This window comes from Squalius cephalus, assembly GCF_949319135.1.
Source record: "Squalius cephalus genome assembly, chromosome: 12".
In the NCBI taxonomy this organism is placed as follows: Eukaryota; Metazoa; Chordata; class Actinopteri; order Cypriniformes; family Leuciscidae; genus Squalius; species Squalius cephalus.
The window spans coordinates 10,499,155-10,525,439 of NC_137133.1; the positions used below are offsets into that span (position 1 = coordinate 10,499,155).

The window sequence follows — 26,285 nt, forward strand, 5'->3', positions numbered from 1 at the left end:
AATAAAATTACAGTGCGAGTGGAAATTTTACTTTTCTGAACAGATCGGAAATTAAACTCATCATCTGCCAGGGAATGGGAAGCAGTACGGAAAACAAGCCTCCTGCATTACTATCACATGTCATCAAAACACAAAAAGCTGAATGGAAACTATCATTCCCCTCGCTCTCTGACTGACACAAGTTGATAGGACATGGGCACTAAACATTTGAATATCTGTAAATGGAAAGTAAATTTTTCTTTGAGGGTTTGGCATCTATGTGGGCTGAAGTAAATGTAATTTGGTTGGCACTGCAGGAAAGACAATCTCAGAGAGTCTTATGAAATGGCGGGCATGCTAGAGAACAAGAGCTCAGAAGGCCTCTTGACCCAAAATCATTCCCAAAAAGAAAACCAAACATCTGAGAGCTGCCAGTTAATGACCTCACAAGCATATGGTTTTAAAAATGTCCATAATACAACACAATTGACAATGTTAACAAGTGGCCAAAGTACACAAACAAATCCGACTATAAATAAACTGAAGGCAAAAAGAGAAAAAAGCTTCAAGGTAAGTTTAGGAACAAAGACTAAAGACATGAAGATAAAGACAGAAAAGAGAGGGGAAAAAACTAGGGCTGTCAAACGATTAATCGCGATTAATGGCATCCAAAATAAAAGTTTGTTTTTACATAATATATGTGTGTGTATGGTGTATAATTATTTTCTATATATAAATACACACACATGCATGTATATATTTAAGAAATATTTGCATGTATATACTGTGTATATATATTTATTTTATATATAATTTATATTATATATAAATATTTTATATATAAATAACACATTTTTCTTAAATATATATGCATGTGTGTGTATTTATATATAGAAAATAATTATACTCCATACACACACATATATTATGTAAACACAAACTTTTATTTTGGATGCGATTAATCGCGATTAATCGTTTGACAGCCCTAGAAAAAACATAAAATATGTAATGTTATTATTGCCATTGGTTGCCCCACAGTTATTGAACAGAGCTGACTAATGACACTATTGGCTTGTAAGAGCTGCTTTGAAACAATCTGTATTTTATAGAGCTATAGAAACAAAGGTGATGACTTATATGAAAGGGTGAACATTTTCAACATTGAGTTTTGATTTCTACATGATCAAATTAGGTATATTTACTCTATAAACAGAAATTCAAGAAGGTAAAAATTATTTATTTCTGAATTTTTTTTGAAAACATGAATGTATTAAGAACAAACATGAATAAAAAATATTACAAATTATAAAAGAATATCAATATATATAAAAAAATTAAAGAACAATTAAAATTAACATATTTTAAAAATGCAGTAATACATTGTGCATTACTAGTTTATGATACCTAATGATAAACTAATGTTAATTTAATGTTAATCAAATCTGATACATTCCCTATACTTATTTTATTACTGAACACATGCTGTCCAGATATAAACAGCTCCGTAAACATTTAACCAAATGCCTGAATCGTGTGTTTGAATAGAGCTGACAAGATCAGAAAGGTATTGTGTCACGGCTGCGTATTCTGTAAGGCCTTCCGAGTACAATAAGGTATCTTTGCAGATCAAATAGGTTAATCAAGATCTGTTATTGTTCTCTTGTTGGGTGGCCAGAAGATTATATTTTTAAGGAACTAATGTTTCAGGTTTGGAAAAGAGAAATTAAACCACAGCATCTCACTAGATAAACTATCTAGATATTATATTCGGTAAGGGTCGGTAAGATTTTTTATTAAAAATGTTTTTGAGAGAAGTCTCTCATACTCATCAAGGGTGCATTTATTTGATCAGAAATACAGAACTCCTTATTACAATTTTAAATAGGCCTAACTGTTTTTTTTTGTTGTTTTTTTGTTTTTTTTGTATTTAAATGCATTTTAAACCTTAATTTATTCCAGTGATTTCAAGAAACATTTCTTATCATCAATGCTGAAAGCTGCTGCGTAATATTTTTTGTGGAAACCGTGATTTAAAAAAAAATCAAATCACATGATATCCCAAGAGTGTTTTAGACAACAGTTTGTAGATTATTCCTTACGTGTGAACATTTAACCAATGAGATATTCCTTAGACGTCAGAAAGCATGACCCTGGCCTCAAGACCAACTGACCAGAACAACAAGGCTTTAAGAGTCCTGCCAGGGCACACTGACCACTCCGTATGGATGGCTTTGGTTTACTTCTGCTACAACAATGGTTGCTTTTATGCCCAGGCTCCATATCCCAAACCACAGAGTTCATCACCCATAACAATTTTCCCTGTATTATAAAGACTTACTCACAAAAGCTAAACATTAACTATGATTTGGGGGGCATTTATAACAATAATGCAACAGGAAAACTTTGATCGCCATTGTGCACAGGACTACCTAATGAGATTTCAAAGTCTCATAATGAGTGACAGAAATGATTCTGATCAAAACTTCCACTTGTGAAGTGCTCTCAATGTAATTTTCTTCTTTAATAAACAAACATTTTTGACTTTCATTTAGGCCAAATTATACACTAATATATATTTTTTTAAATAATTAGGTTTGATTACAAGTTACCTCTTCAGACTTGTATAAACATAATCAAGAATGGTGAATGATTTCTATCGTTCTAGACCAGCTCTCAAACTTTAGAAGACCATTTTGAGGAATTCTGTGAGGAATTCACCTCAGATAAAACATTTTAAGTAGTACACGACTTATACAATCACTGACGGCCTCAACACAACATTATTGTTAACACAATCAGTTAAAGGGATAGTTTACCCCCCCAAAAATATATTTTATCATTATTCACTTGTTCCAAACCTGTATACTTTCTTCTGTGGAATATAAAAGGAAATATTTTGAAGATTGTCGGTAACCAAACAGTTTTGGTCACAACTGACTTCCATATACGGACAAAACAACTGCAGTTTCTCAAAATATCTTCTTTTGTATTTCACAGAAAAAAGAACTTCATACAGATTTGGAACGACACAAGGGTATGTAAATGATGACAATATTTTCTTTTTTTTTTTTTTTTTTTATTATTGGGTAAATGATCCCTTCAATTCGTTATGAGTTGATCAACTCAATCTTGCTGCTTATTGGGTCTTTTTTTTTTTGTAAGCCAATCACCTCAAAGACCACTTTGAATCCTTGAAAACCACAGTACTAATATCAGCAAATTATGCACTCAGTGACCTGCACCTCCTGTGCCCTCCTGCCTTTCCTTCCTAAATTACAGTTTATTTACTAAACATAAAACACACACACACCTCATTTATTTCTTGTTAATATTCTTGACCTTACACAGACTGGTTTTGGTTTTGTAAACTAGCAATTCAGCCAAAGCGAACACACTTGCAGATGATAAAAGTAATGTGCAAGGTTATAATAGATTTGCACATGCTGCCAAAAGTAATATCGGCCAAACCTGTTAAGTCAGATGGGCATGACTTTGCTGCGGTGTCATTGCAGACTTGTTCCTGAATGCGCTCATTGACACCAACTTCATGACCAGTTCAATTACTGACTAGTTAGAAAAATGTAAAGGTTCTTACAATGGGGATATACAGTACAAACAAATTAAATAAACCACAAAGTCACTGAAAAGGTCATAGTAAGCAGGTTTTTGATTTTCTCAATAGCATAACAACAAGGCATCGCTTAAAAAAAAAACATCCCATAGTTTCACACAAAACACAATAGTTACAAGAATGAAACTGCTTGGTATTAGCCACCACTGGCATAACAAATACATTTCTTACACAGTTTGAAGGAGATCCAATATGAATTTCTCATGACAGTAATAATTGTAGTATGCTTGGTTACTAAGGTGCAATAAGGGGAATAACGTGCCACCACCATGAAAATAACACCAAAGAAAAACACTTTCTCCACCACAGTCTTAAAGTGAATGACTGTTGAACAACATTGTGAAGGTGAAAAACAACCTGTTTTCTGGGATTCTTTTTATTGGGATCATGTGGTCGTTGCATTTATTTACAGAGTGTTATTCATAACTCACGTGTACACACAAGCTTTTTAGATAAGAAATGCCGGGTGATAAACTAACACGCCATATCCAGAGCTAACCTAAAAACAAAGGCGCAATTAACAGTGCCAGGTGGGATATACATCTTATATTAAAATCCAGATGCAATATGCAATTTTTAACATTGCTCATGATAAACACTGACATACAGTGGCACTTTTGATTTATTAAAATAAAAAGTTAAATAAGGAAGTATTAGAACATCAAACCTCTTGAACTCAAAGGGAAAATGGTCAATAAATCATATTTTGTCTTTAAATGCTGAGCCATGGATGTATCCAGTGATCTACAAAATCCCAGGACCAACAGTGGGAAATATGGGAAAGAAGTGACAAAAAAAAAAAAAAAAAAAAATTCTAAATTACTAAATTAGAAAAAAAAGCAACTAAATTAAGAAATGCATTTCTGGGCATTTGCACTGTCACATAACATTAGGAATAACCCCCTCATCCTATAAACTTAATGCAATATCTAATTTTAATAGCAACGTGCAAATATTCTGCTACTGACCCTGTTTAATACATCACTATTTATTTATATATCATAACTGCAATTTTTTGTTTTACATTACAATTGCATACATTTTGTGCATTAGCCTACCTAATTAATATTCAAGAACTAAGACTTAATTTCACGACGTCACAATCAACGTGTAGCCTATGACAGACATTACAACTGAGGAAGTCGAAAACGCTTAATTCAATTTAAAAATCATTAATCAGTTCATTAGTGAGAGTTGTGAGCGGAAATAGGTGAAATAGACAAAATCTAACGTTAGACAGCTGGCAACCAAGACAACATTTTAGACATTTAGGCACGCGCCGTTATGGCACACAGCAAGGCGCTTTTATGTCACAACAATTACATTCGCTTATAGACATGTCATACACCAAATATAAAATGAAACGGGGGTAATCAGTTCCAGTATGTTACCGTCCATTAGAGATAGCCTAAATAACCAAATAACCCTAATTCACCTTCACATAGAAACCGAAACACCTCTTGCATGCTGTCAGTGGATATGTAAATTTGACCTTTTTATTCTCGTAAAACTCAAAGCCCTAACAGAAACATGCACGCAAAATGTGCACTACGACCAGTTTAAATCAATGCAATTAATTACCGGTACTATCTTCCGTTTTTTGTCGCTTCACTCCCCGGACGCATGATAGTTAAACAGTCGAACGACATGCTAGGCTGAAATAAATAGCGAAATCTCCGAGATGTTAACTAATCCTGTGTGTGGCTGGTTAATGTTATTCCACGCTGTGGTTACTAAAAGGATATATATATTCAGCCGAGCTCGCTACAGGTTGCTCTGCTAGAGCCACGATAAAATGGTCAGCTTAAATTGGATTTAATTCCCATCCTCAGAGTCGCAATCCCAGCGAAAGCGTCCGGCTGCATGGTACTACTATAAACAGCAGATTCACGATTAATTAAATACTCATTTAACCGTTCAGAGCGAGTTATTTGATCAATTTGTTCATTGAAATTCAGATTAAAATATGACCTGGAGAAGCGCGAGTTTACAGTCTGACAAATGCGCGTCATCATCAGTATAAACAGGGGTTATGCGTGCATAACTGATAAATATAGTAGCAAAGTTTAAAAATGCGAAACCACAGAGATAAAGCGTCTGCAGGGACTAAATCATGCGATGCATAAGAGGTGTCCGGGCTTTAAATCGGTTGCGAACATTTGGCAGCGCAACATCGTACACTCCCCTTGTCTCACTAGGGTAGAACAAATGTGGGTCACCGGGCCTTCGGATTCTTCCCAGGCAAGCATTAAAAAACACATCACCGTATTTTCACCGCAAGTACGCTTGAAACAAATCCGACACGAATAAGACACTAGAACTCCACTGCTCCTTCTCAAAATAATGCTATCTTTCAAACCCGCTTGTGCCCTTACCTCGGTTATTTGCCGTCCAGGAGGGGGATTTTCTTGCGCCTTGTTTTGGTTGAGACGGCAGTGTAGGATTGAACTAGAGTTAGAAAAACAGCAGGGCCTACCCTAGGCTTCCCACGCGCATGCGCAGTACGACCAGAGCTGAATCCCACACAACCTGGCAACACACAGCAAGACCTGGCTTCGAGTTTGTATGCGAGTTTTTTAATTACTTGTCATTGTATAGGTTAGAATACAATTCATAAACAAGAATCGGACAGGTAATTCAGGAAGGAAATTAAATATAGAAATATAGCAGATCATGGGGAGTTCCCAAAACGAATCCCAGAGAAAGGAGAAACTCTGTATTGAAATTACGACAAATACACGAATTAAAAAATACATTGCATACATTAAATAAAAAAATAAAAAAAAAATCTATATATATATATTAAAAATAGGTACAACTGGGAACATGCAACCGACATTTCATAAACAATAAACAGAAAGGTTAATTAGCGCCAAAGGAATTAAATAATAAAATATGTAGCCAAGCAGATCATGTGCCTAAAACGCCTTAAGCTATTTATAACAGATAAAGAAAGGATAAAACTCCACCTTTATAGAAATAATAAAAATGAAACATTTAATAGTTTAAATAAATAAATAATAGAAATAGGCACAACTGGGAAAACCAGAAAATATAAACACTAAGATTTGATCATGCATTTTAGGTTTTGGCAACCTATATATATATATATATATATATATATATATATATATATATACACACACACACACATTTTAACATTTGACAAGATCAAACCATAAATAAAGTTGGAAAAAAAATCCTAATATTTTTTATATCCTACTAATAATTTTTAAAGAATTTTTAAGAGTTTTAAAGTGAAGAAAAGAGCTCTAACATATAAGAAATCCCATAAATAGGCTAAATAAAAAATTTTAAAAAATGAGAAAAAATGAATCAGTCTTTGTAAGAATCAACTATAAAATGTATACACGAAATGTATCACTAAAATGCTTGACATATTTGCCTATCAATCATCTGAAATCATTTTAGCGATTGCTTGGTCTTTCACGAAATGCATGCAGCGGTTTAGCCTTTCTGTTTGTTTGAAGTTATTAGCCAACATTTCACTGCTTCCGTAGCGGTTTTAAAATTGCAGTTATTTCAAAAAGACAATACCTTGCTATCTTTTAATGATTGTGAGTTGGTGTGAATTTTTATGTTATACAAACGTTCCTAATCTTTGGCCCACATGTGTCGCTCTCTCTCTCTTGGCCGTATGCCAATTAGGTCAAATACGCACGTCAACCAATCTTGAATGTGGCACAGCGCGCGCGAAAATTTTAGTGCATGACGTATTGAATGACATTTGTCTTGTCCAATAGAAAGATGATGCGAGTGCGCGACATGCTGCGGAGCTGTTAATGGAAGCCAGGTACAATTATATATTAATTATAATTGGCCTATTGCTCGTTTTAAACGAGAACCTAGGCAATTTCTATGTTGTTGTTTTAAAGATTTAAAAACCTTTACTTGATTTGCATTAAATCCATAGTAGGCCTATTCTAATTTTCTTAGTGAAAACATGTAAATGCTTCAGTGACATACAAATCAGTGGGGTCGAGAGCAGCACACACAGACGTGTGGAAATTAGAGTCTGACTGTTCATGTTTAAATCTAACTCAACATGATGTAGACCATACAATGATATTATTTATGGTAAAAGAAAAAATGTATCGGCTTATGATTTGCACAAGGTTCTTTTTCTCTTTTTTTTCTGCTAATTATTATTTAAATGAGTGACAGGGGGTCCGTGGAAAAGTCTAGAGAGGTAAATAAATAAATATTAAGATGATTAATATTAAAATAAATAAATAAAAACGTGATTCAATTTTTAAAAAGTGTTTAAAAAGTATTAGTTATTAATCTATTAAATATGTTTAATTTGATTAAAATAAATAAAAATGATTAATATAAATCATTTTATATTTACATACATATATATATATATATATATATATATATATATATATATATATATATATATATATAAGCTATGTAAATTGGGTGTTTATAAAAGGTGGACGCCTTTTAAATAGGGGCCCTCACTTGAGGATGATCATATTTTGGGGTCCATGGCATCTAAAAGATGAAAACACCTGATTTAAAATGGCTATGCTAAACGTGTGTTAAGCAATAGGCTGATTATTAGGTATTGATGTAAATAGTAACGATAGACATCAACTTGTTTAGCCCACTACTTTTTCATGACGGAAAATGAAAATATAATATTTCTTTTAATAAAAAATAAAAAAAACGATCTGACTGTTTGTCACGCACGGTTTCAATGAGTGGAGATCTCGTGACACCCAGTGGCGCAAACTAAGCTTCAGACATCGAGCCACTATAATGCAGTGACAAAATAACCACACGGTGGTGCTGTTATCATATTAAATTCATTATATTGAACTTAAAGTGAGGTTGTCTTGATTTGATTGAATACTTGATTGAATAGTTGAACTCTCACTTAGAAATTATCTGTAATCTTTTAATCATGCTTTTATTATTTTTCTGTGGAAGAAGTACAATTTTGCATAGGCCTACTTAAAAAATACATTAAAGAATAGGCTACTTAAGTGCGAACTGAATGTAATGTTTTTGGACATTAACATGTTAATTAAATTGATTTTTTTTAAAAGAGCATATGTTTAATATGAATGTTTTTGTTTTCTTCTTTTTGACCCACTTAAGTAGTAGCCTACTTTATAAGAAATTTCATAATTAGCCTACTTCAATTGTCTTTGAAATATGGTTAAAGTGCTGAATGACAAGCATTATGGTAAACTGAAATACTTCAATGTCAATTTCTTCAATTTCTATTGAAAATTGTGTCATATATAAATATGTTTGTAATTACACATTTGTAATAATGAAAATGTATTAACTTTAAATGTAATGATGAACAACACACTACAGTTAAAATTATAATCAAGTAGTTACTTTACAAGTTAGTCAAGACATCAAATCAACACAAACTTGTAAGCCATTTCAAAATAAAATAGTTTAAATGGCTTAACTTATTTTTGACGAGTTAAAGTACTGTAAAAACATGTTGTCATTACATATTGATCATGTATTTTTTTTTTACAGTGAAGTGTACTTTATTTAAAGTACGTCAAACATGATTAAAACACAATGATTTGAAATGTACTTTGAAGTAAAACTTTTAATTGAACATTTCTACAAAGTGTATGCTCTTTAAGTACACTTAAGTGGCCTTTAATTTCATAATTATGATCTAATCTGCAAAAAAAAAAAAAAAACTTACCTTTTAAGATTTGAAGTACACTAAGTGCACATTCGATGCAATTAAGCACACTTCTTTTTTATAAGGGTCCATAGGGCAGAATACAATTAGTTTCAGTTATTGTTTTAGCCGTGTTTAATCATTTAATTTTGCAAATACAACCATGCACAAAATGAAATTAAAAACACTAGAATTGTTTTCCTTTATAATCTTGATTGTACATGTATGGGTTACAGTCAGGTAAATACTGCAAATTAAACAACACTTAAAATGCAGGTTGGAGAAAGTGGTTCATTATAAGATTGTAAATTAAGCTAATTAATCTTCTATTATAAAAATATATCTTACTCAAGGGCATAAAAATATCAGAGGGGGCAAGTAATCTCAGTTCCTGGGTCATTGGTCACCCATAAACCAGAAGTGTTTGTGTTTGTAACCCAAATTAGCTCTTAGAGCAGGTTCTGTGTGTGTGTTTCATTTGTGTATTTTTCTCATACCCTCAGATTAATTGCGTTCGACGTCTTTTCACAACCCCGAAGCTTCCGTTTTCACACCCAGCCCACTACAAAACACCCACTACAGGACTAATGTGTTTCGAGTTGGACCCTCAGGTCTGTCTAGAACCGGTCGAGTGATCTTCCACATCTACACACCCATGGTTTCTGTCACAAGTTTCTTAAAGGAAATGCAGTCACGATCCATGACGTAACCTACTTCGTTATTTCAGGCCCCTGTTCGTCCTCACACTATGACAACATCTTAATAAACACATTATTTATGAGAACAATAGACCATGAGCAAGATTCAGCTAAACCGATAAAGGACTGAAAAGAGACGTTTATCAAAAAGGATGCAGTTCTTGAAACATGCTGTTTGGATGGTCAAATCGAATTAAAATGGAAGTGATCGGAAGTGAAGTTTGATTAATGCTTTTTGACTAATTGTTGTAGATAGCACGATAACAAAAACACACACATTCATCAAGAGAAAGAGGGAATGAGCAGCCAGAGTCCCACTAGTGCTTTCAAGAAATAACTGAACAGAAAAAAAAAGATTTTATTTCTTGGTTTTTGGTGGGAAAAACACGTACAGTCAATTTGGTCAAAATCACACTGGCACGATGAGGAAACATTTTATAATGCTTTTAATTCAAAAGGCACAGCACAGTTACACAAACAGGACATTTGGACAGATAAAAGACTTTATTTGGATTCTGTACATTCAACATCACAATTTAACAGGAGGGTGTTTTCTGGAACGAGTTGTGTGATGTTTCAGGTTGACTGGCTCTGGATCATCACATCTGTGGTAAGGGGTCTGGTGCTACTGAAATTGTTAATGAAGAAGAGACTGTTTTTATTTTAGGTTTAAATATACAGAGACATTAGTATAGCTCAAATATGTTTTTGTAGGTTTAAGTTCACTCTCTAATGCCATTAAAGGCCAATGCCCTGTTGTATATCAGTATATGGAAATGTATTGTTGTATATTTAAATGTATAGTTTCTGAATTTGTTTTTCTGTATTGTTGTCCCGTGACTCTAGAGTCTAGACCCATGCAGTGCACTTGTAGAAAACACATGAGATTTGAAGAAGCCGTTTTAAATGATTATCTCAGTTCATCATGAAATACCTGATTTGTCCATTCTTTGTTGTTTTACACATATTCAGCAGATCTTCTTCCATTTCGTGGCTGTAGAGAAGAAAGAAAAAAAAAAACTTTTCCATGGTAATGCAATGTCCGATTTCAAAACGATTTTCACAGGATGAATTTTGAATTTTTAAGATTTCGAATGATACCTAATTTATGATGATTACTAAAATATGTGATAGGGAAAAAAGGCAATAAAAAAGAGCGCCAAGCATCCCGCTTGCCAGACGGTGACAGTTAAGAGGTTTAAATCAAAACCTAATCAAAGTAAATAAAATAATTGTGTCGGACAATAAACAGCCGTCATATATACTGTAGGCCTGCCCTACCCGATAAAGGAAGTATCCTCTGCTCTGGATCCGTCCAGGCCCTTGAAGATCATCCTGCACACAGAAGGAATTGTTATACTGTAGTTATGCTCAAATATCAGACCACACTTTCTGATGCTGCTACTGAACATTGTTTAACTGTTTCGAACTGAATCGAAGGTGAATCAAAGGTCTTATGAAGGCAGTGTTGGTAAGAGGGAAAAACAATTTATCTACCCAACAAAATCCATCAGGACCATTTCCTTTGTGAGAGTGAGGCAGTCATCATTTATTCTTGTTCAGTTTTGTGTTTTACCCTTATAGCACAATAACACTTTTAGAGTACGGTACAATTACCTCTCAAATGGACAGAAGCAGTTAATCAAACTAAGGTTGAGCCATTTCACATCCTGTACATTTAATTAGATGGACTCAAACTCATGCATGCACATGTCAGCCTCGTGCAACCGTGTATGTGTACAAGCATGTAGAAATGCATACTTTTAAACATTGATAATAATAAGAAATATTTCTTGAGCAGCAAATCAGCAAATTAGACATTGAAGACTAGAGGAATGATGCTGAAAATTCAGCTTTGATTATATATTAATAAATTGCTTTTTAAAATATATTCAAATAGAAAACTTTCCAGTTACTGGATGTAACCAATGTAACCTTGGATGCTGAAAATTCAGCTTTGCCATCAGAGGAATAAATTAAATTTTAAAATTCAAATAGAAACCGTTCCAGTTACTAGAGTGTAACCAACATAACCTTGGTTCTGCTTATGGGAAAAAAACTTTTTCTCGTTTTTCTCTGAATACTGAAGCCTGATTGGTTCACGTCAGACAAAAGGCTTTTCAGCCCACAGAAATGGGTGGAGCCGACTGCCTATTTAATTCGCGCTGAAAGCCATTTTTGTCAGAATTTTTCAACTGTGAAGTGGCAGCGTTGACTAGTGCAGTGGTTCTCAACTCCAGTCCTCGGGACCCGCTGCTCTGCACATTTTGTATGTCTCCCTTATTTAACACACCTGAATCAGATCATCAGCTCGTTAAGAGAGACTCCATGAACTGAACTGAGTGTGTCAGATAAGAGAGACATACAAAATGTGCAGAGCAACGGGTCCCGAGGACTGGAGTTGAGAACCACTGGACTAGTGCATAGGTGCCGTAGCATGGCAAGATACGCAATGGAACCAGGGAACCAAGGTTACATTAGTAACCGGAACAATCCGCTAGACCAAGCCCAAGAAGAGGCCATTTCCCTGGTGGTGTGGGCCCTCACCCTGATAGGGCACTGCAAGTCCAATGACTTGTAAGCTGGTGCTATTGCACCCACTATCCAGTGGGATAGTCTTTGTTTTGTAAGTAGGCAGCCCCATTGAGTGGCCTCCGAAGCACACAAACAGCTGCTCTGACTGCCTGAACTGGCAGGAACACTCAATGTACACCCTAAAGGCCTGAACCGGGCAAAGTGGGTGTGGCATCTATTCGCCCTCAGCAGAGGGGAGAACAGAGAGTGAAATGACTTGTGCTCTAAAGGGCGTAAAAAGCTTCTTAGGCACATAGCCTCGTCTGGGTCTAAGGACAACTTTACTATCGTTGGGTCCAAACTTGAGGGAGGGTGAACGTGATTTCGCCAAGTACCACATACCACAGAACTTTCCAATCAACCAATCAGATTTGAGGAACAAGTTTACAGTTTATGTCAAGTTTAGGCTTAAAACCAGGGTGAGGTGCTTCAACATCAGTGTTATTCACCTATCATTTCCCTCTGATTTTAGGGAAAAGTTTGGGTAGGGTTAGGACTAAATTTTGGGGCAGGAATGTTATTCCAGGATCAACAAAATATGTTGATCCAGGAACATGTCTTACTTGGCAAAATCACAGTGACCCTTGAGGAAGGAAGCATCTACTGAAAGAGCCTGCAGATCACCAATTCACTTGACCGATGCCAGAGCCAGCAGAAGGGTGGTCTTTAGCAAGAGAGGTCGAAAGTCGGCTGTCCTGAGCAGCTCAAACGGAGGGCCACAAAGTACCCTCAGGACAATATACAGGTTCCACGAAGAAAGCGTGTTGGGGCGAGGCGGGTTTTAGCTTCCTGGTCCCCCTGAGAAATCTGACCACCGGGTCGTGTTTCCCAACCGACTAGCCAGCTATATGTGATGCGATCTGGGAAAATCCGTCGGATGTCACGCTGATACGTTTTCAGTAAGATCTAAAAATAGATTGAATGTCAGTTTTTTTGGTCAAAATTGGGTTTTCATTCAATTATTATTCTATAACATCTTGTCTATCATCTCTGAATATATCTTGGCAAAATTCACTAGTTTAGTTCAGAAAAATAGCAATTTATAGTGGCAAGCTGAAAAGGGTCCCATAGCTCTCCTTCTCTTAACACTACAAAGACAGTTCACCTATCAAAATAAACCACATAACAGAATAAAGGTATATCAATGTCCATTTCCCGCCAGTCTACAATGGCACGCAAGTTTTTTTTAGTTTTTTTTTACCCAACCTCATCGTGAGATGCGGAGCGGAGCACAAGAGAACAACGGAGTCTGAAGTAGCTGCTCGCTTAAAAGATCTTGCTCGCCTCTCAATCGTCCAATTTCAAAACGGTTTTCACAAGATGAATTTTGAGTTTGTAAGCTTTCTAATGATACCTAATCAATGATGATTACTCAAATATGTGATATGAATAATAATAAAAAAGAGCGGCAATCGTCCAGCTAGAAGGACGTGTTAATTAAACCCGTTTTTTCTCAAAATTCCGTTCCTGAAAATCATAGCGATCAGCCGACTTAAGATAACTATAACTTTTGTTACAGACAAACGATGAAAGAAATAAAAACAGATTTGGAAAGGGCTTGAAACCAGCTGTAATAGGTAAAATTTCACCATGTGGTGGGTTTTCCCAGATCGCATCACATATGAGCGTGGTACGCTGCAATAGCTGCCGTGTATACCTTGAGTGTGGACGGGTTGAGTCCACCATCCAACAGCACCTGTAGGAATGAGAGAATAGAAGTGATCTCACAAGACAGAGGGTCTACATTCCGAGCTGAGCAACAGCCGGAAAAAAATAGACCATTTTTGGGTGCGAGGCCTGGTAGAAGGCACCCTAGCCTCTGAGATCGTGTTCATGACCACCATGGAAAGATGTGAAGGCTCACAGATGGAGGCTGGTCTGGGCGCACATACCGCTGGTGGGGAGGACCCAGTACTGACAGCAAACACAACGCCTCCAATTCCCGGAACTGAACAGGGTTTGGGAAGTGAACACATAGAAGCTTTGGGGGTGGTTGGGCGGATCAGGGTCCAGCACTAGCTTAGGACAGGGTCCTTGGCGCTTGGGAAATGGGTAGCGCTTAGCTGGATGGAAGCACTGCTTCACCTCTGGTTCCACCTTTTGCTGGGACTGGGCATGTGCGGAAGCCGGCTTGGCGTGCTGCTGAGTTCGTCGACAACTTAGGGCGACTCGAAGCAGCAGAGAAACTTGCCGGCAGGAAGTGGCGCATCCCTTTTGATGTCTTCTGTGCAGTTGTAAAATGCTCAGCAAAATGGTGACTGCGGAACCAAACAAACCCGAGGGAGAGACAGGGGAGTCCAGGAGGGCTGTCTTGTCAGCGTCCTTGATCTCCGTTAAGTTTAACCAAAGGTGGTGCTCGAGAACTACCAAATTGTCCATGACATGACCAATCGTTTGGGCCATAGATTTAGTGGCGCTCAGGGCAAGGTCGGTCGCGCTGCACAGCTCCTCGAAGGCCGCCGGGTCAGGACCACTCTCTTCAATGACACAGAGAAGCTTGGCTTGGTAAACTTGGAGGACCGCCATAGTGTGAAGAATGGAACCAGCCTGGCCACTCATGGCATACGCTCTGGCCACGAGTGCAGATGTCGCTCTGCACAGCTTAGTCGGGTGGGCAGCTTTAGTCTTCCAGCCGCGGGCCGCGGGTGGGCAGAGATGCGCAGCGACGGCCTCTTCCAGCGGGGGAAGCTTAGTATAACCTTTTTCCTTCACACCATCAACCATGGTGAGGGCAGCTGAAGAAGAATAATGGACGCTTGCTGAATAGGGGGCACGCCTTGATTTCGTTAGTTCTTTATGGATTTCCAGGAAGAACGGGGCTGGTCTCTGGCGGGGGCCTACTGGCGGCACACGGCTGCAGGAACCACTCACCCTCCGGCCGGAGGCGGGCTCCTCAGGGGCCGACCAATCGAAGCCCAACTCGTTAATGACCTTGGTAAGGACACAGATGAGCTCTGAGTCCTGCTGAGTTCGTCTTTTTAGTTGGCGGATGAGGTGGAGTCATCGCTGGAGTTCGCCCAGTCCTCCTCTTCAGATGCAGCCAGAGACATTGAGTCATCACAATCGCCCTCGGAGCCGCCAAATGAAACCAATTGAAACCATCTCACACCAGATGAGGGGCGCTGGTCATCGCGGGTGAAGAGCACAAGCGAAGGGAGGGAGAGGTATGTGGGCACTGGGCCGACGTGAGCTCGCTACAGCCCTTCTGCTCCGCCCCCGTGGCTTCTTTCACCTTGGCTCGAGAGGGGAAGAGAAAGGGAGAGCGTGCGAGGCAGGATCGCTCTCTTTAAAGAAAGCGATGCGTGAGCGCAACAGTGCGAGATTCATGCTCCCGCAGTGCGAGCAGCTGGTGCTCGTCCGAGGGAAGCAGGGGAGCCCTGCATGAGCCACATTCATGGTGTGACATTTTGCAACAAATGCCTCTGTAATTTGCTCTTTTAGAAGGAAAATTGCTCTTTGAGATTATCGCCGGATAGCCGCAGGGGAGAAGCGTTGGATCAGCTGCATGTGCGAAGTGCCGTTAATCCGATGCTGGGGCTTAATTCGACGGTGAATAGAAAGGCTTTTTATCTTCTCTGTGGAGTCAACGAGGAGATGATCTTCGAGCTTGAAGGAGAAAAATTCTGAAATGGCTTTCAGCGCTTAAATAGGCTGTCGGCTCTGCCCGTTTCGGCGGGCTGAAAAGCCATTTGTTTGTACAGGTGCACAGACATGAACCAATCAGGCCTCAGTATTCGGTTTTCCCCATAAGCGAGTGAACCATATTGAAAGATAACAATTATTTTAAAATATATATATAAAAAAAAACATATTTCACAATATTACTGTTTTACTGTATTTTTGATCAAATAAATTAAGCCTTGATGTTCTTCCAAAAACATTTAAAAATCGTATTATCCTTAAACCTTGAAACATAAGTGTAATTCTTATAGTATATGACATAAATTAATATATTAAAACTGATAATATATTTACAAGTTCCACATATATCTATTCTATTCTATAGAATATTATATAAGATAACATATATATTCTATTCTATTCTATTCTATATATATATTTATATATATATATATATATATATATATATATATATATATATATATATATATATATATATATATATATATATATATATACATATAAAATACATATACATTTATATGTATATATATATATATACATATAAAAGTACATGTACTGCGTTAGATTAAACTGGGAAGGGTCATAGCACTTGCATATTGTTGTCCTATTGTTAATTTAACTGCTTCTATTGTTCTAATTTGTAAGTCGCTTTGGATAAAAGCGTCTGCTAAATGAATTCATGTAAATGTAATGTAAATGTATATGGATTGAATAAGGTAGTTTGACTTTTATGTCAACATCAATGTTTCCATCATCAACCAGAGAAAGAGAGAGGTTGTCACATTTGTTGTGTATACACACACTGTCTGTTTTAATAATAATTAACACTTAACACTTTAATAATTAACACTTAACACTTAATTAAATCAACAATCACTGATGGTCAAAAGAGAAGCCCTAGAGCTAAGTCGTGATGAGATATTATCAAACAGCATATGGCCTTTCATCAAGCAGCACCGAGGATTGAGAGGAACAGACACTTCAGTCAGTCTCCATGAACATCCCTCTAAAGTTACATTGCTTTTTTATCAACTATTCATGCATTTACCACATAATTTAATATTTAATGGTCATGGACCCTATTTAGTATCAAGACAAGGGAAAAAAACTCAAGAGCATAATTCCTCAGTAATAATAATAATAATAAAATAAACTTATGCACTATTCAAATAGATAATTAGGGGACACAAAATAATTATTTTTTTTATATTTAGTACAGCTACATTTCGTAAACTTTAAACTGACTTTTGAATATATATATTTGGTGTCTTGGAACTTACCCAAAACTAAATATTGATGGGAAAAAAGCCTTGCATGTTGTCATTTTAGTGATCATACTCACAGTGCTAATGTAGTTTGAATGAAGGTAAGCATGCAGGATACATACACTTAATTTCATTCTCCTGCTTCTTCTTCTGGCAAGCTGGGGTATGAGCTCCAGAAGAGGGTGCAACACAGAAGACTGACACATACACATATATAGAGAGATATCATGAAGACAGATATGGAGAGATATGAAAACCATGAACATCTGCTCCTGGGATTGGCCAGGGGTCGCAGAGAGGACTCTTGTGCGTTCTCTCGCGCACTTATCTGTCCTCAGTGCGGCTCAGTGTTCATTTGGCACACATGGTGCACTGATGTTCAGTAAAATCACAGGCATGCAGGCCATGCCAGAGCACATGTGGGGGAATGTGAAGTTATGATGTCAACATCAGGGGGTAGTGTTTGTGTGTCTGTTTGTGAGTGTTACATAACAATTATGTTATGAATATGTACACCTGATTCCATATTTGAAACACATAAAAAAATGTTTCTGTAATGTGGTGGACATGCAAAGAATGGACAGTAGGAAGAAACTAAATAGTTCCTCTGATGGCATCAACACAAAATTGCATGTAAATTAAATTTGGAAAATGTTAAGATAAAATTAGATTATCTTCTGGTTTGAATCTGAGCCAAAATTCAGATATTAATTCACCAAAAAAGTCAATCTAGTGCAAATTATAATATAGGAGATAATTAATGTTCTTTTCCTATGTGTGGATGCTATCAAGGAGGAATCATGATGTCAGAGGTTGAATGCATGCAATGGGAACTAAAGAGTAGATAGATTTTAATGTAGTAAGAGTAAATTATCTGAATACTATAGGTGACACTGTAGACTTAGTGGAAGCATTATGAAGGTAATACGTAGGTAAAATAATAAAATCAAGATTTTATTTTCACACATTTATTTATTTAGTGTGTAGCCGTGTAATAAGTTCTGATCATCCAGTCAAGGTTTTTTGCAAGTAAGACTTTGGTTATTTTATTTTATTTTATTTTAGTTCATTTCTCGCATTGACTGTGCATTATCCTTTATGGGAATGTGCTAAGATTTTGCTTTTGCACAACCTTGGCCCAAAAGGGAACTGTGCAGTGGCCTAAAATTTATTTAATTTACGTGAGCTTTATTTAATTCCCGAGTATTAGATCACAGATTGCAATTTGCAGTCGAGTGTTAGTTACTGAAGACAGTGCAGCGTAGCAACAGTGGCTGAGTGCTGAAAGCAACAGACACTAAACAACTCTTGAGAAAACCTACCGTCCCATCTGTAAATCCTGCACCATTCGGTTTAGTGTAATGAAATAAGAACTATAGATACATGTACAGACACACAAATACAAAACCATATACACAAACACAGAACATACACAAACATATACACAGAAAGGCAAACACAAAGACACCAAAATCAAAACAAGCAAAAACATGAAAAACATTCATAAAATAAATAATAACACCATAATCCATAAAAAGACATCATGATGTTATGATGTCATTGAATTGTCATTGCACTGAATGTGTTTGAAAAAGCGACCTCAAATTAGTCCTCAAATGTCACATGCTCACCCTTTTGCTGATCTCTCGAGCTGTGATCTCCTGCACATACAAAAAACAAACATTAAAAATTCATAAAAATGAATCATAAATTACAGGCTTTACAAATAACTTAAATTTTTTTGTGTGTGTGTATTAGAATACATTAAAATTGGTTCAGTAGCTGAGACCCAGACCAAATCTGTGGATGTTTTATATATATATATATATATATATATATATATATATATATATATTATGCAGTGATTTTAGGCATTGAGAATGCATTGAGAGTAGAGTTAAGAGTGCAACATGTTTACTGGTAGCTGAAACTAGGCCTATTTAATAAACAAACATGCAAAGGTTGGCAGCGATGTGTAGAATATCTTCATAGTTCTACGCATGCTGATTCCGTATGGGCATGAATAAAATTCACCTTCGATTTTTGCAGTGATCCCAGCATTAGGAAACACAGGTCCTCCAGGACATCAGATGTCTGGCAAAGGTTAAAAGAAAAGAAAACAAAATGGATTATGGACAGTTTAAATGTCTGAGCCTGAGCCAAATGAGTCAAGTAACTAAATGATGTGCTGGAAGTGTCCATTTTCAAGTGAATTTCTACAGGAAATGTTAAGAGCACAATTAATTGGATGTTCACAGCGCAGTAAACCAACTGTTATTTATACAAAGTTTTTATATGTCTCTATAATTGTACATACCATAATTAACTTACGGTTTGCTTCAAAAACACACACATAAGTAGCTGTATTGCAAATGGCAACAACACTCAATGGGCCCTATTTTAACGATCTGAAGTATCAAGCGCGAAACGCAAGTAACTTTGTGGGCGGATCTCGGACGGTGTTACTATTATACCAGCTGGATAAATCTAAAATGGGTTGGTCTGAAGTAGCTACATTACTCATAGGTGTGGTTTGGGCGTAATGTGAAATAAACCAATCAGAGTGTCATCTCACATTCCCTTTAAAAGCAGATGCGCTTGTTCCATGGCGGATTGCTATTAGCGCACGCCAGGAGCGGTTCACGGCCGAGGAGAGCGACGTTCTCGTCAGGGCCGTAAAAGACAGAGAAGTGACATTGTATGGGGATGGAGAAACCCACCCAAATTAGCTTCGGTTAAACAGGCGTATAATTATTTGGGTAAATGTGTAAGCTAGATTTTATGCCTTTTTTTTCAAATCTTCATGGACACCACAATGATTTCCCTCGTGTGGTAATATCATTCCTTGTAATTATGTATGGTTTGCAAAAATGGGAACTGCTGCCTGCATCTGTGTAGATGAGAGAGGCAAAGTGTATGCGCGTTGTGCACACGCTACATTATGGCCAAGCATGCGCCCTTAAAATAGCATCTGAATAACGCGCCACTGACTTTAGACTAGGTTTGTGTCGGAATTTTTTTCTGAAACTGCAAAATAGCGCCAGGGAACGTTTGCGCCAAAACTACGCCTCCTCTTTTCGCTGAACCGCCCCCGGGAGCGCAAGTTCATTCCCTAATTTACCGACGTGCGTCTGTGGAGGGAAATGATACATGCGTCGGTGTACAAAGTCATTTGCGCTGGGTGCAAGATAGGGCCCCATTACTCACTCTAAAGGATGGGTCTGCGTAGAGGTAGAATGAGCAAAGATCAGTTATCTAAGAAAAAGACAAAAATGCAGTTAAGAACTAATAAAAAGTTCCAACTCAAAATGAATCATGTCTCTTTTTTTTATGTTTTGTTTATCATTTCTCCAAATGCCCCAAAACACATATTATTCTGTGCTTTCATATCCCAGCCTCTAGATCCCCAGCTTTACCCATGTAATTGCTCATGTACCCACAGTTAGAACATGTAAACAAAGTAGAGGTGAAATCATCACTTAAGTTAACATGTACTGAACAAATATGGGATAAGTCATTTGTGATGAACTTTTGTCTCTGAGGAAATTTATAACTGGATGCATTATAAGTGATTTGATGGAAGAGTAAAAAGGAAAGGACTCATAAGTATTGACACTTAGTAAATCATACACACCTGGGTTAGTAACTGCTCATGCTCTATTGAAGATGGATTCAAGAGCACTGGAGCACCTGCAATTTATGCAGAAATCATTATTACATATATGCCACTACTATTTAGTGTTACAAGCAAAGTGAATTTTAATCATATGAAAACATTGTATGAATTTTGATTGGAATATGACAGAAAAATAATTGTTATATTGACACATTGAGTTCTACTGTGGAATTGTCCACTTTTAGTGATTACAGAGTTTCAATTGGTCACGACTCACAATTATTTGGTAAATCTCAAATCTTATTATGATATCTACCTGTATATATTCTAAAGCAATCTTCATTGTCAAGAGGTTTCTTGCAGTTGCATCACAAAATTGCCAATGAAATCAATCTGTAATCCTTGTGAGGTTTGGTTCGGAAATTAATACTCATGCTTGTCGATCTTCTTGTTTTGGTGATTTTGCCCTCTTCCCTCAATGGAATAAGCTCTAATTTAGCTGAGTTGTTAAGTTAGTTGAGTCTAATTGAGTTTGTTTATTGATCTACTGTGTGGGTCTTTCAATCTGGATTTTCTTTATAAACCATTGCTGTCAAAAAGTGTTTTCCATGATTGATTTTGTGGTCTTATTTGTGGTCTGATTAAGTCTTAGAATAGGTTAATCATTAGGCTGTAATTACATATTCCTAGTCAAAAAACAAAACAAAAAAACAGTAGTAGTTTAGGGAAGAAACCAATACAGTACCAAAAAGGAAATACTTGTGCAGTTAAAAGTTTGTTTTTGTAAACTTTCATCCATCTCTTATGACATTTAACAATCAGTTGTGATGACATAATTCTATCTGTGTATCAGCGAATGAGTCACATTTGTCTAATCTGACAACATCTCTCGTGGCATTTCTTATACTGCCATTATATTATTCAAATGCTTGTGACATCACTGCTGTCAAAATTGTCAAGCTCTCTGCTGTACAATAACACTTTTTTTTTCTCAGTGACATCATAATTAGCAGTTACATGACTGAATCCAATTTGACGGTAAATAGCTCTTGGTATAAAGAGTGAATGCTTTATTGCTTGGAGATGATCAAGAAAATGATCATATTTATTTATTTATTTATTTATAAACATATATTTATTGCGAGGATCAACCCCTTGAGATGAAACATCTCGTTTTCGAGGGGGTCCTCCAGTACATCAAAGCAAAAAAAGAAAAAAAAGAACCAAAACAGCAGAGCAAATATCACAGTCAAAGACAGCACAACAAAACACAACAACACACACACACCGGCTCACAATGCTCAACCCCACCCCACCCAATACGAACCCCACAAGTAACTTGACAGAAAAACAGACACATGATTAGCGTTGCACAAGGTCAAGGACTAAGAGAAACACAAATAACAATAACAATAATTTTTTTTTTTTTTTTTTTTTTTAAATAAAAAATAAAAAATAAAAAGAGGACATAAAAATAAAAAAAAATAAACACATGACCAATGAAATCCAAGGTCAAACAAACAAAACTAGAAACAAAGACAAATGTTCCTAAGATGTTCCACGAGACCCCTTTGAAACGCTGTAAGTGAAGTTAAAGAACGAATAGAAAATGGAAGATTATTCCAATCATATGGAGCCTTAAAACAAAATGCGTATTTCCCTACCTGTCTTTTAACTCTAGGAACAACAAAAAAAACCTGATCATTGTGTCGCAGACTATATGGCGAATTATAAAGCACTAAATGTTGCTTGAGATAAACTGGATAATTAAAATAAAAAGTTTTAAAAATAAACTGTAGCCAGTGATACTGTCGCCTGGCAGAAGGGGCAAACCAGGACAACTGTCTGTACAACATACAATGGTGTGTCCTAAATGGACAGCGGAGAACAAAACGGCAAAGACTGTTGTAGACCACATCAATGGAATGCAAACAAGAAACAGTAGTGTTCTGATAAATAATATCGGCATAGTCCAAAATAGGCAGAAGCAGCTGTAAAACTATTCTTTTCCTGACCAGATAATTAAAACAATTAACAGATTGATAAAGTATTTTAAGACGAGAGTTGAGTTTGCTTGACATTGCTTGTACATGAGTTTTAAAAGATAAATCACTTTCCAGCCAAACACCAAGATATTTAAAGGTCTCAGTTGACTCTAAAGGAGAGGAGTCGAGAAAACAAAGCTTAAGATTATTTTCACATATATCCAAGGCTTTTCTATGGAACAATAAAGAATAGGACTTTGATTTATTAAGGAGAAGTTTATTAGCCAATAGCCACTGCTGTACAGAATTGAAATCGAATTGAAAAAAAGGAGATATTTATCCTTGTGGTGTTATGATTATAATTAACAAAATGAATCTGGTACATAACAATGTTTTCTCCAGCATCATTTTCCAGGTTTATTGAAAAACATACAACATTTGGACTGTTCTAATAATTGGTCTCGAACTAACAACGCTGTAATAAAAAAAAAGTTGCTGCCTTAAATTTGTATGTACAATCAACTTGGATGTTTAAGTCATTTCAACTTAAAACTTAAAAAATGAGTTGAATCTTGTATACCTTAAAAGGTAAAAAGTTGAAAATTGCTTAACCTATTTCGATGTGTTAAAGCAATGTAAAAACATGTTTTCATAACTTTTTTTTTTTTTTTTTACAGTGAATGCACTTTAACAGAATTCACTGCCCTGCCTAACGGTACAAGCTCTTTAGTTAATGCGTCACAATGACGCATTCCTGCTCAATATCTACTGAAAAACTAATGCAGCACGCTGTGAACCATAAGCAAGAGAGCTAAGTTTGACTAAGTTATAGATCAAAATCCTATACAAGAATGAAATCAGTCAATCCAAAGGCAAGGTAAAGACAGACGTTTTAGATGAGCACAGCAAAGCACTTGTTTTTTAATACCTGTAGCAATATTTATTTGTATTCCATCTATTTAATGTCACAGTAGAGTCTGTCAGTTGTTCTTGATTTGATTTATATATTTTGTTTATATAATTTTATATATATATATATATATATATATATATATATATATATATATATATATATATATATATATATATATATATATATATATATATATATATAATTGTAACAGTTGCATTTATTTTGAGTCATCAAAACATCCTCCTTGGCTTCACATATTTATCAAACTTTTATCAACTATTTTGAGGCAACAGTTGTTGTTTTTTTAAAGCACTGTTTGAGATATTAAATAAACACCGAGAGTATTCTGACTCTCTTGTTTTGATCCTTCAGTAATATAACAACACTGTACCTCTAGGACTGTAGCCTACAGCTGGAAAACCTCCCCTTGATTTGGTAAATATATATATATATATATATCTGAACTCTTCATATATATATATATGAAGAGTTCAGATGCAAAAGCCTCTAAGTGCCATCTGAAATTTTCTTCTAGAATGATCATTTTTATCAAGCTCGTATATTTAAGTTCAATAATTTCACTTAAATGGCAATGCAAATTACCTATTAATTGTCATTTAAGTGAAATTACTTAACTTAAATATGCAAGCTTTATAAAAAATGATCATTCTAGAAGAAAATTTCAGATGGCACTTAGAGGCTTTTGAACTCTTCATATATATATACAAAAGATTAGGATGCTAAAAAAGATATAAAGATAAAGTATGATGATAAAAAAAGCATTTTAGCAGATAGACTTATAGACATTTTTCAAAAAAGTAAGTTCATTAATATTATATTATTTTAATTATCATCATCATGTTGCTGCTTGGAACAGGCATTCATTTAGATGGTTTAGTTTTGGGGGAGAGAATTGCTCAACTGAATAATCTTTCTTATTGGAGAGATAAAGAAGGCCACCAAACTTCTTCAACTAAGTTATTCTAACATCACTAAATAAGTAAAAGAGAGATGTATGTGGAAGACTTACTTGTGGTGATGGGTATGAAGGAGATGAAGAGGACCGCGAACATCAGGGTGGAGTTGTGTGCTGGGCTCATCGCGCTCTGAGCTGCTTCGCGTTCACACTGACTGCTGTTCCTCATGCTCTCGTCTCGTGCGCGTCAGTCAGTCAGTTTGCGACGGTTCTTGTGGTGCTTTCTCCGTCTGACTTGCCAACCAAACATTATGAACTCTCGGAGTTACACCCTCTTCGTAAATCGACTTGCAAAGTACGTCACGATGAATGAGCCCTGGCACGTGATTAATTTACACAAACGATGATGTGATATGAGTGGTCAACGCTAGCCTATGAGTAATCAAAGTAAAATATTTTATCTTCAACTGCACATTTTAGTGTACCGTGTATACACACGGTTATTTGTGTTAACGTAAAATGCATTTGGCTTTTACATACATGTATAAATATATATATATATTTTAAATATTGCCTGTTGAATGACAAAACGTTTGCTGAGATACAAACGTCCTGGTGTAAAAGTTTCCAAATGTAAATCTATTATATGGATCACACAGAAGACAAAACAAAGAAACGTTGAATAAAATAGTGGTACCATTACTATTAAAGATTCATTATATATGAATATGGTCATTCCTCTGGTTGACAACAGTCATTCGTAGACAAACACGTCATATCAAAGTAAAGGGAAGTCTCTTTAATGTTTGCGGGCAAACAAAATGAAAATAAAAAAGTAATGTAAACAAAGTAACACTGCAGGTTTCTCTGTATCAGTTGCTTTTCTCCAGTGTCTCTGTGAGAAATAAGAGTTTGTTTCAGCACCACATGATGTGGACAGCTCCCGGCTACAGTTCCCCTCGAGTCCAATTACCAAAGAAATCATTCTCTCTAGGATTCTCTAAATGCAGAAATATGGAAATGTCTGCCATATAGTAAGATTTAAACATGTCCTAAACATGAAAGAAATCCTGTAAATTCTATAAATGATTCAGACTATGATGTTCATTTACGCTTAGTTATCTAGAACAAACTAATGAAACTTCCTGGAAAGAATTGGACTCACTTGCCATTAATCTACTTTCAATCCATTTTGCTCTGCATTTGAGATATCTTTGGAATATCTAATGATTACTAAACCACAACAGTTAAACATTAGATTTAGAGCACATTATGGCATACAGTTTTCAGAAAAAGAAATTTCTTATGATTGTTTTTTTACTAAAATGTATTTCCTTTGGGAATCCATTATCAATCCATACTCAATCCTTGGTGTTC

At 36.0% G+C, this 26,285-nt stretch overlaps 2 protein-coding genes across 6 annotated transcripts in view; both read right to left on the reverse strand.

The window, feature by feature from the left end:
• clocka (clock circadian regulator a) overlaps positions 1–6,108 on the reverse strand; it is a 63,835-nt gene extending 57,727 nt beyond the window's left edge. For all 3 annotated transcript variants that reach the window (XM_079888322.1, XM_079888321.1, XM_079888320.1), the window contains exon 1: positions 5,986–6,108. The gene's annotated coding sequence lies outside the window, so the exon portion shown is untranslated. The remainder of the gene's footprint in view (positions 1–5,985) is intronic.
• A 4,231-nt stretch (positions 6,109–10,339) lies between these two features.
• On the reverse strand, positions 10,340–25,278 carry nmu (neuromedin U). Of its 3 annotated transcripts, XM_079889436.1 has the most exons (10): positions 25,023–25,278; positions 21,113–21,168; positions 20,686–20,733; positions 19,513–19,572; positions 19,110–19,139; positions 18,801–18,851; positions 17,601–17,675; positions 11,276–11,329; positions 10,929–10,988; positions 10,482–10,622 (listed from the first exon to the last, which is right to left on the reverse strand). In XM_079889436.1, exons 1-9 carry the CDS (start codon positions 25,135–25,137, stop codon positions 10,953–10,955), a joined length of 525 nt encoding a protein of 174 aa, XP_079745562.1. In that variant the 5' UTR covers positions 25,138–25,278; the 3' UTR covers positions 10,482–10,622; positions 10,929–10,952. The 3 variants fall into 3 exon arrangements, with proteins under 3 accessions (XP_079745564.1, XP_079745562.1, XP_079745563.1); XM_079889437.1 differs by lacking the exon at positions 17,601–17,675; XM_079889438.1 differs by lacking the exons at positions 17,601–17,675; positions 18,801–18,851 and having other exon boundaries at positions 10,340–10,622.
• Positions 25,279–26,285: the final 1,007 nt, after the last annotated feature.